The 15341-nt window shown below is 37.0% G+C and overlaps 1 protein-coding gene across 4 annotated transcripts in view; it reads left to right on the top strand.

Annotated features, from left to right (window-relative positions):
* The window catches only part of HERC2 (HECT and RLD domain containing E3 ubiquitin protein ligase 2), a 109587-nt gene that overhangs the window by 78762 nt on the left and 15484 nt on the right, over nucleotides 1-15341 (top strand). For 3 of the 4 annotated variants that reach the window (XM_084528681.1, XM_084528679.1, XM_084528680.1), the window contains exons 70-83: nucleotides 1238-1391; nucleotides 2654-2761; nucleotides 3846-3977; nucleotides 4774-4932; nucleotides 5023-5141; nucleotides 5535-5660; nucleotides 6611-6766; nucleotides 6915-7030; nucleotides 7158-7356; nucleotides 9851-10065; nucleotides 10778-10955; nucleotides 12082-12243; nucleotides 13874-13965; nucleotides 14377-14516. In XM_084528681.1, the coding sequence (XP_084384807.1) occupies nucleotides 1238-1391; nucleotides 2654-2761; nucleotides 3846-3977; nucleotides 4774-4932; nucleotides 5023-5141; nucleotides 5535-5660; nucleotides 6611-6766; nucleotides 6915-7030; nucleotides 7158-7356; nucleotides 9851-10065; nucleotides 10778-10955; nucleotides 12082-12243; nucleotides 13874-13965; nucleotides 14377-14516 (2056 nt within the window). The remainder of the gene's footprint in view (nucleotides 1-1237; nucleotides 1392-2653; nucleotides 2762-3845; nucleotides 3978-4773; nucleotides 4933-5022; nucleotides 5142-5534; nucleotides 5661-6610; nucleotides 6767-6914; nucleotides 7031-7157; nucleotides 7357-9850; nucleotides 10066-10777; nucleotides 10956-12081; nucleotides 12244-13873; nucleotides 13966-14376; nucleotides 14517-15341) is intronic. The other variant, XM_084528682.1, reaches the window with a different exon arrangement.

Below are 15341 nucleotides of genomic sequence, written 5' to 3'. Positions count from 1 at the left end.
GTTTTGTTTTACACTTAACTTTATTTCTCAAATTGGTGCAGTCATTATTGCAAGCTAAAATGTCAGTGTTGTTAAGAATATATAGTTCTTGATTTTTAAGGTTTATATTTGATGCATTGAAGCTTGTAACTCTTTACAAAGTATCTATGGATGTGGGTTCCCTTGGGAAAACTAACAAATGATTAATAGATGTTCTAACCCTGGATGCTAACAGCTGTACAAAAGAATAGGACAAATCACAGATGTTTTATATAATGTCTGCTAATAGGAATGAACTGAAAGTTGTTTAACATTTTCCAGCTTTACCCTTTAAATATTTCCCTAATGAGCATGATGCGTTTGTTTTAAGATCCTTACGTGATGTAGTTCATTTATGGCTTTGCGCTGCTTAAAGATTGCTTTGAAACATTGGAAATGATGCAAAGCTGGTGTTTGTGTTCCTTTTTAAAACTTGGATCACTATCCGAAAAGATAAATAATGATTCTAATAAAGATTGTATATTGGATTCAGAGTTTTTAAAAATAAATGATATAAATGACAAGACAGCTACACTTAAAAGATTTAAAAATAAAAATGTCTATCTGTCCTAGTAAACTAGGATTGTGTGAGACCCTATCTGATGTGATTAGTATAGGAGTAATAAAGTGACATTTTTGGAGCTGTTTTTTCCAGTTTTTAAATTCCTTATTATGATCAGTTCTATGTATACTCCTGTTCTGGATTTGAGATAGTTATTTACGTCCCACCCCAGTGAAATGCAAAGTATATATGTACTAACATATAAGCATTTTCCCTTCTAGCATTAATAGTGAGTGGCTAAACAACTTTTTTTCTTTCCTGCTCTTTAAAAGATGAGTACTATTCTCTCTAAATTTTATGTTTTAATGTTACATTTTGGTTAAAAGATTACATCTTTCATTAATCTCTTGGCCTATGATTTAGTTATGCTCTAGTTTAGTTTTTCTGCAAGGGAAAAATATTATTTGTTCTGGCTTTTACTTATTGGAGATTTATGGTGTTTGGCTCCTAGTTTTAAAAATTTTCAAGCTTTAGCAGCACTAAAATTATTTTTTAATGAATACAATAGTTTATGAATCAGAGAGGAAAATGTGTTTTTTTTTTTTTTTTTTTTTTTTTTTATTCAGGAAGAATGGTAGTTGGCTTTAGATTTCATGGGTTAATCATACATACTTTTTGTAAGCTTGATTTTAGGTTTGTCTCTTTCTTTTTTTTTAGGTTGCTGATATGTTGTTGGAGCTATGTGTTACTGAGTTAGAAGATGTGGCAACTGATTCACAAAGTGGTCGCCTTTCTTCGCAACCAGTTGTGGTAGAAAGCAGCCATCCATACACTGATGATACATCTTCTAGTGGCACAGTTAAAATACCAGGTATAGAATTCCTAGAGTTTTGTTACTGAAATCCAGTTACTTGCAAGCCTACATGCATATTGTTTTTTCCTCAGCTTACAAAAATATATGTAGAACTTTTCATAGAACCATTGAATCATAGAACAACTTGGGTTGGAAGGGACCTTAAAGACCAAGCAGCTCCAACCCCCCTGCCTTGGGCAGGGATGTCACCCCGTGCACCAGGTTGCCCAGGGCCTCATCTATCCTGGCCTCAAACACCTCCAGAGATGGGGCATCCACAGCTTCCCTGGGCAACCTGTTCCAGTGCCTCACCATCCTCTGAGTGAAGATTTCCTCCTAACCTCTAATCTAAATCTCCCCTCTTTTAGTGTAAAATCATTCCCCCTTGTCTTGTCATTGTCTGCCTGAGCAAAAAATTGTTCTCAGTCTTTTTTATAAGTCCCCTTGAAGTATTGGAGCCTTCTCTTCTGTGGGTTGAACATCCCCAGCTCTCTCAGGCTTTCTTCATAGGAGAGGTGCTTCAGCCCTCTAATCAACTTCGTAGCCCTCCTCTGTACCCATTCTACCAGATCAACATTACAATACAAACAACAATACATACAAAGATACAACAGTATAAAAATACTACTTTTAAAGTAATGCTATGTATCCTGTTACTATAATAATATATTTCTTAAAACACTTGCATACCACATGAACATCTCAGTCCTGTGAAATATACATTTACCCAAGTTTGGGTTCTCTGTGACGGAATTCTGTATACCATTTCTCTGCAGCTACGTATTACTGCTGTCTTCTGTTCAGTTACAAAGCTGAGAATGACCTGAGTTGTTTTCAGGGTCAGTAACTGAACACCTTTCCTTCAGCCTTGATCATTAGGAAATACTTTTTTCCTTTCTTTACTGTATTTTCATGTAATGCTTCCTTCAGTATGTTATCTGGTACTTAGTTCTCTGTTGCCTGTATCTTTTGATATTTGTCTTAACTGTAAATAGACTTTTTTTTTTACTAGGGCAACTTCAGTTGGGACTGTTCTTAATATAGTCTTCTGTCTTCTAGCCCCAGTTCACATGAGCTTTCTACGATGTAAGTCTTTCAAAGAGAAGATGTTAGACAAACAATGTCATGAAACCAAAGCAAGTCCACGTTCTCATTTTTATTAATGAGCACTCTGGCTTCCAAACCATTGCATTTGATTTCATGTGGATTTCTAAAATACTGCATTTGTTTGTGGTATTGATTGCTCTGTAGAAGTGTGTAAATTCTTTGTTGCTGTTTAGGTGCTGAGGGACTGAGAGTAGAATTTGATCGCCAGTGTTCTACAGAGCGGCGTCATGATCCACTCACCATCATGGATGGTGTCAACAGAATTGTTTCCGTCCGATCAGGTGCTCTTCAAAAGTGTCTTGTGTGATTTACTGTTAAACGCTGAATGAAATGTACCACTGTGACATACTCCTTGTCAAAGATATACCAGTAACAAAGAGGAAAAACTATGTAAATTGATATTCTATTTTAAAGAAAAAAAAGAAGACAACCACTGTATGATCTACATACAGACATGAAAGATTGCTTTTCCAAAGAGCAGTTAGAGTGTAAAAAATTAATTACTAGCACCCATGGCACCATGTGTGAATTTCTGTATAATCAAAGCATATTTTAACAAATTGAAAAAACAATTGTAAAACGGTATTCTTTAGCTAGGTTTTGTCTTTTTCAAGTAATAATTATAGAGATTTGAGCTTTTTTACAGTCAAGACAAATGCTCTTCTGCTGTTGAATGCCCAAAATATAATCTAGGCTCTCTCTTTCTGTTTTCTGCTCTGATCTATGTAACTAACACTACATAAAATCTCACATCTTTTATCATATCTGTAATTTCATTTTAAAGCACTGTTGATTTTTCAGTAGATGATGGAGGAATATTTTTAATCAAATCTTATATTGACCTACCCATACATTGTGTGCAAGGGTCTAAGTAGTTACTGCCTATGCTTAACACTTCCAAACATTCGTGATGTGGGCTTTTACTGTTCACCACTTTTTCCTCAACCTGCTTCAGTTGCACATGTTCACATGATTCATTATTGAGCTGGCTTTGGTTGGAAAAAGACCTAAGGTTTGCGAAGATCTGTTACAACGTACTAAAAGTTAGCATGAAAAGAACTTGAAAATTCTTGCAATTTTCAAACAGAACAAGGGATTCTAATAAGGTCTCATGATTGTCTTTTGAAAGAGGTATTAAAAGCACTGAGAACATATGTTAAAAGTGGTAATTGAACTGTTTAAGAATTAAGTTTTGTTAATGTAGCATCTTTATAGTTATATTCACGTGCTCCATATACCTTTTTATTTTGTATTGTATTTGTGATGTTTACAAGACATAATCATTGAGGGAAGTTACTGTTGGTGAGTGGCTTGCATTGGCTCAGTCAGTGTATGTGAATATGTTCATATTACCTGCTGTAACAGGTCGAGAGTGGTCAGATTGGTCTAGTGAGTTGCGAATTCCAGGGGATGAACTGAAGTGGAAGTTCATCAGTGACGGCTCTGTAAATGGATGGGGATGGCGATTCACTGTTTACCCTATCATGCCAGCTGCAGGTAAGCTCATCACATTTACATAAGGATGAGAGAGTATATTTACTAGTTTAGTTTCTACAGTTAAATTTATTCCACAATCTAAATATTTACATGCTGTTTGAATATTTAATTAACATTTAAATATTTAAATTTATATTCATAGTATGAGAAATTTTTTTCATACCTGGGAAAAATTTTCAACAAAGTCCTGAGAGGTGTACTTGTACAGGAAGGAGAGAAACAGATATTTTTGTAATTGTTGTAACCTCTCCATCAGTGAAGAGAGGTTACTTCTGAGGCATAATTCATGTGATTTTTTTTCTAATGAGCCTTTGGAATTAGGTGAACTATGTTGTGACTGGTGATAGGATGCAATGGAACAGCTTAAATCTGATTTGGGGGAAGTTCAGACTGGATATTAGGAAAGAGCTCTTCACTGAGAGGAGGGTGGTCAAGTGCTGGAATAAGCACTCATGGTCATGACCCCAAACCAGTTGTTGAAGCAGTGTTTGGTAATACTCTTAGATACAAGGTTTAACTCCTAAGAGCTGCCCTGTGTGGAGTCACAAGTTGAACTTGATCCTTATGGGACCCTTCCAACTCAAGACATTCAATGATTCTATGTCATGAAAGTGCGTCTGCCTTCCTGTCCCTTCAAAGGGAGGTGGAATGGACCAACTCAGATGTAGACCAGCACTGTAGACTGCTGCATTTGGTCAGCTAAATCCTGCCCTTGTTCTGTTCTTATGTCAGTTCAAAGGGAAATCTTCTCCACCTTCTATTTTCTTAGTTTGTTTTATTTTTTGTTTTGTTGCAGGCCCCAAGGACCTTCTCTCAGATCGTTGCATTCTTTCATGCCCCTCAATGGATTTGGTTACATGTTTGTTGGATTTTCGCTTAAATTTTGCTTCCAACAGGAGTATAGTTCCTCGCTTGGCAGCTTCTCTTGCAGCTTGCGCTCAACTGAGTGCCTTAGGTAGGTGTAAGTCTTAAGTTTGTCTGCTTGTTTGAAGTTATAATGATTGTTTAAAGTAATTTTGGGTTTTGTGTGCTTATGTTTCCTTAGCTGCTGGTCACCGAATGTGGGCCTTGCAGAGACTACGGAAACTGCTCACAACAGAATTTGGCCAGTCTATTAACATCAACCGGATTCTTGGAGATAATGATGGGGAAACACGAGCTTTGGTAAGCAAGCTGCAATGCTCTTCTCTGACGTTTTTCACATTAAGATATATGCAAAGCATTAAAAATGTTGGCCCTGCTGTAAAAGGCTTTTGTTAACCACAAAACAGGACGTGCACATGAATAGGCTACTTTCACAAGTCTCTAAGTCCCTGTAAAGGGACACCATTTTAGGGGAAAAAAAAAAAAAGCTAATTCCAGTTTTATATGTGTGATTTTGGAATTGTCAAAAAAAAAAAAAAAAAAAAAGAAAAAAGATACAAATACTTCTGTATTTGGAAACAATTCGTCACAAAACTAACTGTAGTTTGGTAAGTTACTAATTTTTTGTCATAGTTATCTAAATAACTCATTGCAATGCATAGACAAATGTTCTTGTTCTGTGGTTTCTCCTAGAGTTTCACAGGGAGTGCTTTAGCTGCTTTGGTTAAAGGTCTTCCAGAAGCTTTGCAGCGACAGTTTGACTATGAAGACCCTATTGTGAGAGGTGGCAAACAACTGCTCCACAGCCCTTTCTTTAAGGTAATGCAATCAGTAAAGAATTCATTGCACAAGTTATTCTGGATTTTTTTTTTGTGATACTAGCTCACGTGGTAGTGATAGAGAAAATTCTTGTGAAGATTTTATTCTTATCTTAATTAATTGTGAAAAATGGGTCTGAAGTCACAGATGAAATTGCATAAAGATTAATCAGAATGCTACTTCTAAAAGGGGAACCAAATATGCAAATACAAGATCAGGAGTACCTAGCTAGGCAGAGGTAGGTAGCCTTGAAAGTATAGTAGATTACAGTTGAAGCTGTGTTTTTGACAACTGATTTGAGTTTCCCTAACAGGAGTATTGTATATTTTTATTGGTTTAAATACCCTGAAGATGTTCCTGACCTCTGGTTGGAAGAAATAAAAATGCCTTAAAAGTAAGGCTCTTTAGTTTTGGGTCTTGTACTTCAAAATGCAAAGAGCTGAAGAGGTCTAGGGAAAATCAACAAGAGTAAGAAGGCTGAAAAAGCCTCCCCTGTAGTAAAAGTTAAAATAAGAGGGTTTATCTACCTTAAAGTCTTCCAGTAAAAGGTTTTACAGAGAAGTAATCTATTGTTCACCATCTTCACCAGTAAACTAAATTGATTTCATTAGTGGAAAGATACTTAGTTTAGAAATGGAAGGTAAAAAGTTCAGCATGTGTCATTTGATGTTGAAAAGATAATTAATCTAGGAGTATTTTTCACAGGGGTACTGCGAAAATTGTTGGATTGGAGGAAGAAATTAGATAGCTAACTGTGTGAAATTGTCTGGGTACACTTGATGCTGCCCAGTCAATGAGAGTAATGAAGATGGATAGCTCTTGATGTCCCCTGTACTTTACATTTCTTTGAGACTGTGTTCATGCCCTGCTGGTCTGAGCTGTTCTACTACATCAAATGCGTATTACTCTTTATTACACATTTTTGATGCATCTGTTTCGTTTGTCTGCAGGTGCTTGTGGCTCTCGCTTGTGATCTAGAATTGGACACTCTCCCTTGCTGTGCAGAGACACACAAATGGGCTTGGTTCAGAAGATACTGTATGGCATCCAGGGTTGCTGTGGCTCTTGATAAAAGAACTCCATTACCTCGCCTTTTCCTCGATGAGGTATTGCAGGAAAATTTTAAATAGCTGATGGAACATGTGAAAATGTTCCCTTTAAAAGAATATGCTGAGATTTGAAGTGTTTTATGTCAACTACGGTAGGAGTAGCTGATAATTGGAATAACATTGTTTAATCCAAAATATTTTACAGGTGGCAAAGAAAATCCGAGAATTAATGGCAGATAATGAAAATATGGATGTTCTTCATGAGTGCCATGATGTCTTTAAGAGAGAACAGGATGAACAGCTTGTCCAGTGGATGAATAGGTTATTGATTTCAACTGTCACTTGTTTTGTCTTGTGATGCTTAACTCTTATGCAACAAACAACTTTTTTTTGTGACTTCCTAGAAGCTCTTTTATAACTTTTTTGTTTTGTTTCAAATTTTACGTAGACGACCTGACGATTGGACACTTTCAGCTGGAGGCAGTGGAACTATTTATGGTTGGGGTCACAATCATAGAGGACAACTTGGTGGGATTGAAGGGGCAAAAGTCAAAGTCCCAACTCCGTGTGAAGCTCTTGCTACTCTTAGACCAGTGCAATTAATCGGTGGTGAACAGACTCTGTTTGCAGTGACTGCTGATGGAAAAGTAAGCATACAATAAATAATTTTTTGTTAAACTCCCTTTAAAAATTTCATCCTGTTATTCAGAATAAGTTAGGCCAAGTCAGTAGTAATATGTGTATCCTATTTAATACATTAAATATATTTTTAAATGAAACTAAACTGTACCAACTCTGCCGGTACAACACAGGAATTCAATGTACAGTTGCATTAAATGCTTGAAACAAGACATGAATACTTTATTTTTCAATTCAGAACTGTGATCAGATTTTGGAAAACAAAGAAAGAATAGAAACAACAGGCTCATAGAGTCCCATAAAACAGTACAGACAGTAAAATGTGAAGGTGATGTTGCCTCCCTGGCAGAAGAGAGTTATAATTGGAATCTGAGATTGTTCAGGGCTAGCTAAATGCCTTTAAATTAGATATTGCAGGATTTAATTTGTAGATGCTTAAATCCTCAGTGGAAAGGAATGCCATGTAAAGATTTAGGGTTAGGTATAAGAGAAAAAAAATAAGTTTGTAAATTTGAAAACAACTTAATTTTGATACAGATGGCAGCTTTGTGTAGAGGATGTGATTGAGATTTTTAGCTAGACTTCTTGTAACACTTTCACTATAGTGTATCACTAGATTAATGTTTCCGTCCTAAGCAGTCAGTATCATCCTTGTTAATGATTCACAAAAGGATAAGGAACGGATTAATTGCTTGACATCATTGCGTTGAGACAAATACCTTTTGGATAGACAAGAAGAGTAAAAAATGGTACTGTTTAAAAACTGCATGTATGGGATGGAATTGGAAGAAGCAATTGTGTTTACATGTGCTTTATTGCAAGGAAGAAAGAAAGCTACAACAGTAATGCTTGAAAGAAACATGTGGGTGATAGATGATATTGTAATACTATCACACACATTTATGTTTTCTAGATACTTTTACAAAATCAGCATTAAAATTTAAAATAAAATTCATTAGATTAGTGACAGCTCATATTGACTCGAATATAGCCTTATTTTCATTCCTGGCATGAGAGGTACTAAATTTCATTAGTTCTACTTTCAGGTACAAGTAATTGAATGTTTCTCGGGGAAGGAAAATTAAATGCCTAGCAGACTAGAAACTGTGGCTTATGGCATAGGATTTAGAAACTTTGAAAATATAAAACCTTCTTAAAAAGTTCTTATTTTAAGGGGAATATGTGCAAACAGAATCACAGAATCACACAATTGAAGGGGTTGGAAGGGACCTCAAAAGATCATTGGGTCCAACCCCTCTGCCAAAGCAGGTTCTCTAGAGCAGGCTGCCCAGGTAGGTGTCCAGACAGGTCTTGAATATCTCCAGAGAAGGAGACTCCACAACCTCCCTGGGCAGCCTGTTCCAATGCTTCGTCACCCTCACCATGAAGAAGTTCTTCTGCATGTTGGTGTAGAACTTCCTGGGCTCTATCTTGTGGCCATTACTCCTTGTCCTGTCCCCACAAACCACTGAAAAGAGGTTGGCCAAATCGCTCTTCTTTTCAGAGGAGGGATTTTTAAACCATTTTATCTTTTTTATTATGAAACATGTATTTCTTATAAAGCTTGAAAACCTAGAGCAGAATTTTCTTTGCATAATTATATAATCATATTTCACTGATCAATTTTTTGGCAAAACAGATTGAAACTGGTGACAAGAAATTGATGTGCTTAGTATTTCCTTGATTAAGGTTAGATTGTATTGCAGTAAAAAGAAGTGTGGAAAATGGTTTTTCAGAATTTGTTTACACGCACCTGACAGGGAATGTTGGAGCAGGCTAGCATAAATTCCTCTTGTGAAACTGAATAGTTGCATGCTACCTGCAGCTACTGAGTCTGCCTTGTTTGGGTTTGAAAGATAATCTGAATTGCCATGGGAAATGCTCCTGTGAGTGTAGAACAGTTGATTAACAAAATTAAGTCACAGTTGCATATATAGGTAGAATTTTCTCTTTCTTTCTGGACTAGCTTGTAGAATTGGAAAAGTAGATAGTTTCTGGAAATGTAAAACCTTCTTGAGGTCTTAAAGGGAAGCTGAAGGCTTTAAAGCTAAGCACAAACCAAGTGGTTATGAAGAATTTAATTATGTGTCAGGTCATCTCTGAAAGCAAAAGAAGTTAATGTCTATGCAGTAGAGATGACATGAGTAAGAGGCCTTAGATGATAAATATGGTACCTGCAAAGGGGGAGAAGAGGTACACATACTGGAGGAGTTTGTGTTTGTTTGCAGCCAGCTGTTTCTGCTTCAGATTTTATGAAGAATTTGTTGCCCAAAGCCAGCCTACCTTTTCCGTCTATGTTGATGTAGTAAGAAAAAGAATGTAACCTCTGTTTCAACTTTTGTCTTTGTCCTTAGACTAGTATACAGGCAAGCAAAAAGCTGTTTTTTTCAGGCTTTTCTTTAATTATCTTTTAGTATACATTCAATAAGAATTCTTCTCTACAATTCTAGTGAATGTTCTTCAAGACACAAATGAAATTAAATCGTATTCTTCATTTTAAAGCTGTATGCCACTGGATACGGAGCAGGTGGTAGGCTTGGAATTGGAGGAACAGAGTCGGTTTCTACTCCAACTTTACTGGAATCCATTCAGCATGTGTTTATAAAGAAAGTCGCAGTGAACTCAGGAGGAAAGCACTGTTTGGCATTGTCTTCTGAGGGAGAAGTTTATTCTTGGGGTGAAGCAGAAGATGGTAAACTTGGTCATGGAAACCGAAGGTAATGCTTTGAGGTGTTATTTTGTTAAACTGCTAATGGGTATTATTACAGTTGCGATGTATTTAAGTGTTATATGAGTCTGTATATTGAAGTCAGTGTTAAGAAGTGATATGGGAAGGCATTTTTTTAGACTGGAGAACTACAAAATACTTACCAGATAAAGTTACTTGGATTTCTGTGACTAGATCCTGTGTTCTAGCACACCTGTAGATGCCAAAGGCCAGTGGATTTCTTTTGGAATTTATCTTGTGGGTACGTGGAACTTCATGGCACTTTAGGAGGGAGCAGAACTGCCATTCTGCTTTTGATGTTCATATGCATTGTTTCCTATGTTAAAGGAGAAATTCTGTTGTGTTTGAGACAACAATATCCTGAACCAAAAAGAAAAAGGAATGTTTAAGTCCATGGAGAAAAGCAGTCCAATGCAATATACGTTATCAAAATTTCTAGTGTTAAATTGGACTGATCTTCCAGTGTAAATGCTTCTGTAATTTCACTTAACCTGTAATGCTTTAGTATAACATATGGTAAAATAATTCTAGTTTATTAATTAATTTCTGAATGAATAGTGAAACATGTTGAGGAAGTTAAACTGGCACAAAATTAAATTCTGAGGTAGATTCCCTTGTACTCGTTTTATAAAGCTCTCTGTACATTGATGTGTGTGAATGGTCTATCCTAAAAGTTCTCAAAACAATTATTTTCATTTCAGCCCTTGTGATCGTCCTCGTGTAATCGAATCTCTGAGAGGTATAGAAGTGGTTGACATCGCTGCTGGAGGAGCACACAGTGCATGCATTACAGCTGCAGGAGACCTTTTTACATGGGGGAAGGGAAGATATGGGCGCCTTGGGCATGGAGATAGTGAGGACCAACTAAAACCTAAACTGGTAAGAAACATTTGGAATTCTGTATGGTTTTAATCCAGTTCTTAACTTCTGATTTGTAACTTCCAATTTCTGTGTATAAAGAATAAAAGGAAGAAGTGGCGGCATACGTTTGTAGGAAACGTACTGTTGCTTTAGGAAACAGGAATGGATTGAAAGAATGAAGTAAAAGTAGAGCTGTAAAGCTCGGCTAGAGATCACCAAACAACTTATTACTAATTTGTTTAACCCTCCCTGTCAAGCAAAACAACATCTCTAGGGTGTGTAAAGGTCACAGCAGTTTACAATTGGTACAGATTTACAAGCTATTGTTGCTTCCAGTTTGGGTGGAGATGGGGGTGTGAAGTATCTTAAATGCACTTTAACTGCCTGCACTCCCTTCACATAAGTACTTTGCACCGAAAATAACCAGATGTGCTCATTCCCCTGCTCACAAAAGTAGGGTCTACCCACCTTTGTTATGCATCCTCCCCTTCCTTTCACTCCCACCCCCTCCCCACCCCATTTTCTTGGTTATTATGAAGGTAGCTAGTCTGTAGATGAGTTTGAAGTATGTGAAGTTGTGGATGATGGATTGGGCTACCTCTAATCCCTTATTTCAAGTATGGGTGTGGACTGGGAGGATGCAGTTCGTGTGGATCAGTATCCTTTTACTTTGTGATTCCCAATTCCATACTTCATCACTAGATGGCAGCATTTCAGAAGTTAAGATGTTGATTAAATTCAGATAATGCAAGTGCTAGGAAATCGTAAACTACTAAAAGACTATTGGGAAATAAGTGGTGTATACAGTAGTGAACCATAGAAACTGAAATTATGTGAACAGAACATAGTCTTTGAAAACCTTACATGTTTTGTATGAGTTATTTTCCCTGACTTCTTCAGTAAAAAAATTTAACTTGTCAACCAAGTAAAAAGGATAATCCAGTATTTTAAAATGTGTAGTCAGCTTTCATTTTGTTGGTTTAAAAAGAGCAAAGGCCTTTGACTTGAATTTATTTACATGATCCTGTGGTATTTCAGACCCACAGTTCCAGTGAAGCACCTTTCCAAGCTGGGTTTGTTGTCTTTTATGAAACTAAATGACTGAGTCTTTTGTTGTAAACAAGAACTGGTGATTGCTTTACAGGTTGAAGCTCTCCAGGGCTATCGTGTGATTGACATAGCGTGTGGCAGCGGCGATGCACAGACGTTATGCCTTACTGATGATGATACAGTCTGGTCCTGGGGTGATGGAGATTATGGAAAACTTGGGAGAGGAGGCAGTGATGGCTGTAAAGTACCAATGAAGGTATTTGAATATAATTTTTTTCATTGTTTTAGAAGCCATGAGGTTAAAGAGAACAACAAAAATAGATTCATTAACATAAGCAAGCTTCCACCTACCTTGGGACATCAGGCTTCTTCTGTTGTTAATAATGGGATTTGTAGGATACAATGACTGGTCTTCAAGTTTTGTGCTGACTGAAGAAGTTGTACTTTGGTTTTCTTTTTGATGAAATTGCTGGCTTCAGGAATATTTCTTGTTTTAACTGGTTCTTAAGGTTAGATTTTTCCCAAGAAATCTTTATATTTCATAGAATCATAGAATGTTAAGAGTTGGAAGGGATCTTAAAGACCATCCAGTTCCAACCCCCCTGCCATGGGCAGGGACACCTCCCACCAGACCAGGCTGGCCAAAGCCCCATCCAGCCTGGCCTTGAGCACCTCCAGACATCCACAGCTTCTCTGGGCAGCCTGTGCCAGTGCCTCACCACCCTCTGAGTGAAGAATTTCTTCCTTATACCTAACCTAAACGTACCCTTTTTTAGTTTAAAGCCATTCCCCCTTGTCCTGTCACTACACCCCCTGACAAAGAGTCCCTCCCCATCTTTCCTGTAAGCCCCTTTTAGGTACTGGGAGGCTGCTTATAGCGGAGAAGAGTCTTCTCTTCTCCAGGCTGAACAACCCCAACTTCCTCAGCCTGTCTTCACAGGAGAGGTTCTCCAGCCTCTTGATCATCCTTGTGGCCTTCTTCTGGACTTGTTTTAATAGGTCTGTGGTGTTCTTGTACTGGGGGCCTCAGAACTGAACACAGTGCTCCAGGTGGGGTTTCACAAGAGGGGGAAAATCACCTCCCTTAACCTGCTGGCTGTGCTTCCTTTTGTTAATAAAGTTGTGTAATACTACCTCATGCCATACTTTCTCTGTACGTTATCAATTCAAGTCAATATCAATATTAATTCAAGTATCAGCACTTGAAACAGAGATGAGCACTGTTTGTGTTGGAGAATAATATAAGAGTATGTAAGTGAATACCTGTGCACAGTGGATTTTAGATTCTTAGTCCAGAATCACACCTTTGTATGTAGATACAGCTGTCCACATTCCATTTCTCAAAGGACAAAGTCTACCAGACTATCCCAAATAAGTTTTTTATTGCATGATGCAACACAATATGGAAGTAGCTTGTTTGTCTCATAAATCATCAGTCCCATAGCATTGATGGTAAAATGACATGAGGACCTACACAGGGAGTAGGAACGGTGTATTGCAGGTTTAAGTATTTTTTTTACTGTCAGCAGAATCACATCCAATGTCAGAGGAGCTAGGGATGATTAATGTTAAGAATTTGGAGACAAAACCCTACCGTTTTTACTAAGGAGCAATTACTGCAGGTAAAATAGTAGATAAGATCTTAAACAATTTTCCAAGTCTGAGCTTCTTTTGAATGTTTAAGTAGTAAATAGTGGAAAGATGAAAGGAGTGGAATTCTACTAAAAGATCTATATGCATATTTTAATTCATAAGCGCATACACAGACACTTTAACACTTACACATCCTATTTGACTTACATGTAAGACATTCCTAAATACAAGGCAGTTGATGAAACCATAGCTTCCTTAATTAATTTTGATTTATTTTGCTATTATTTTTCTAGATTGATTCCCTCACAGGCCTTGGAGTGGTTAAAGTAGAATGTGGATCACAATTTTCTGTGGCTCTTACCAAATCTGGAGCAGTGTATACCTGGTAAATATCTTACATTAGTTACCGTTCCAGTCCCTGACGTCAGTGAACTTACTGTTTTTGCAATTGGATGCTTGCAATGGATCTGTGGCCTGCACACTTTTAGAAGAAACAAAATACACATTGAAATGTGGTGTAAAGACCTGCACAGAATAAGCAGAAACCATGTAGTGGGGTTTTAAGTATTTTTTTTTCACTCTGTCAGCAGAATCACATCCATGTCATACAAGCTGGGGTTGATTAATGTTGAATAATTGGAGACAGAGTCATATTGTTTCCCCTAAATATCAAATATTTTTGGTTGTTGGACTATTTATAAATATATCTACAGGCCTAATATCAGACAGAGTCTGTCCTCCTGTTTTTTTCTAAGAATAAAACGGAGTTTTGAAATGTTTTATCTTCTCTGTGCAGGGGCAAAGGAGATTATCATCGGCTAGGCCATGGATCTGATGACCATGTTAGAAGACCACGACAAGTGCAGGGACTGCAAGGAAAGAAAGTCATTGCAATTGCTACAGGGTCTTTACACTGTGTTTGCTGCACTGAAGATGGTATAAAAATCAGATATACTTAGTACTCAGATATTACTTAGTACTGCATTTGGAGGGGGAAAAATATTTTTTTGCTCAGATGTTGGTAGGCTGTCCTTGTTAAAAATACTGGTCCTTTATGTGCCTGGGCATATTTTGTTTGCAGATGTTGCATAAATCTTGAGTAGAAAGTATGTCATTGATTTACAGTGATCACTTAAAAAATAACAGAAGGCTTTTAATTGATAAAAATAACAGTTAAGTTTCATAAATACAGACAGTCAAAGAACAATACAGAGCTCTAAAAGTTACGACAAGTTCATCAAGGAGTTGAATGATTTGATTTAGTGTTTTTACAGTTTTTTTTTTTTTTACCTGTTGAGGTGTTTTAACCTGGTAAATGAAGCATTGTGCAAACAATACTGCTTTTTATAGAGTAGGTTGAGATACAAGATCTCTTTACAGCAGACTCACTCCCAAATTTAAAGTCTGCACAGTAACTGGGTGTTATAGATGGTAGTGAAATAGGAGATAACTGTAGAAAATGAAACCTTGCTTGGAAACAAGGTTGATATTTTGAAAAGGTTTTTCTCTTCTGGTCTGCCATTTCCTACTGCTCTGCAGCAGAACTTTGTTGTACACACTGTGAAGAAATAGATGCATCTAATACTAGCTGCTGTAGGAACATAACTGTGTCATTTAATTTTTACCTGCAACAGATAGTGGTTTTCAGGGTGACTACAGTCCTGGAAATCCTAATTTTGAGGGCCTCATTTGGTTAAAATGTTTATAAAATTTTATTTTAAAAATATCAGAATCTTCTATCTTGGCTTCAGAAGTAATTAC

This window comes from Aythya ferina (genome assembly GCF_964211825.1).
Source record: "Aythya ferina genome assembly, chromosome: 1".
NCBI lineage: Eukaryota > Metazoa > Chordata > Aves > Anseriformes > Anatidae > Aythya > Aythya ferina.
Note: the sequence above shows the minus strand (reverse complement) of the source record. Positions and strands in the feature narration are given on the sequence as shown.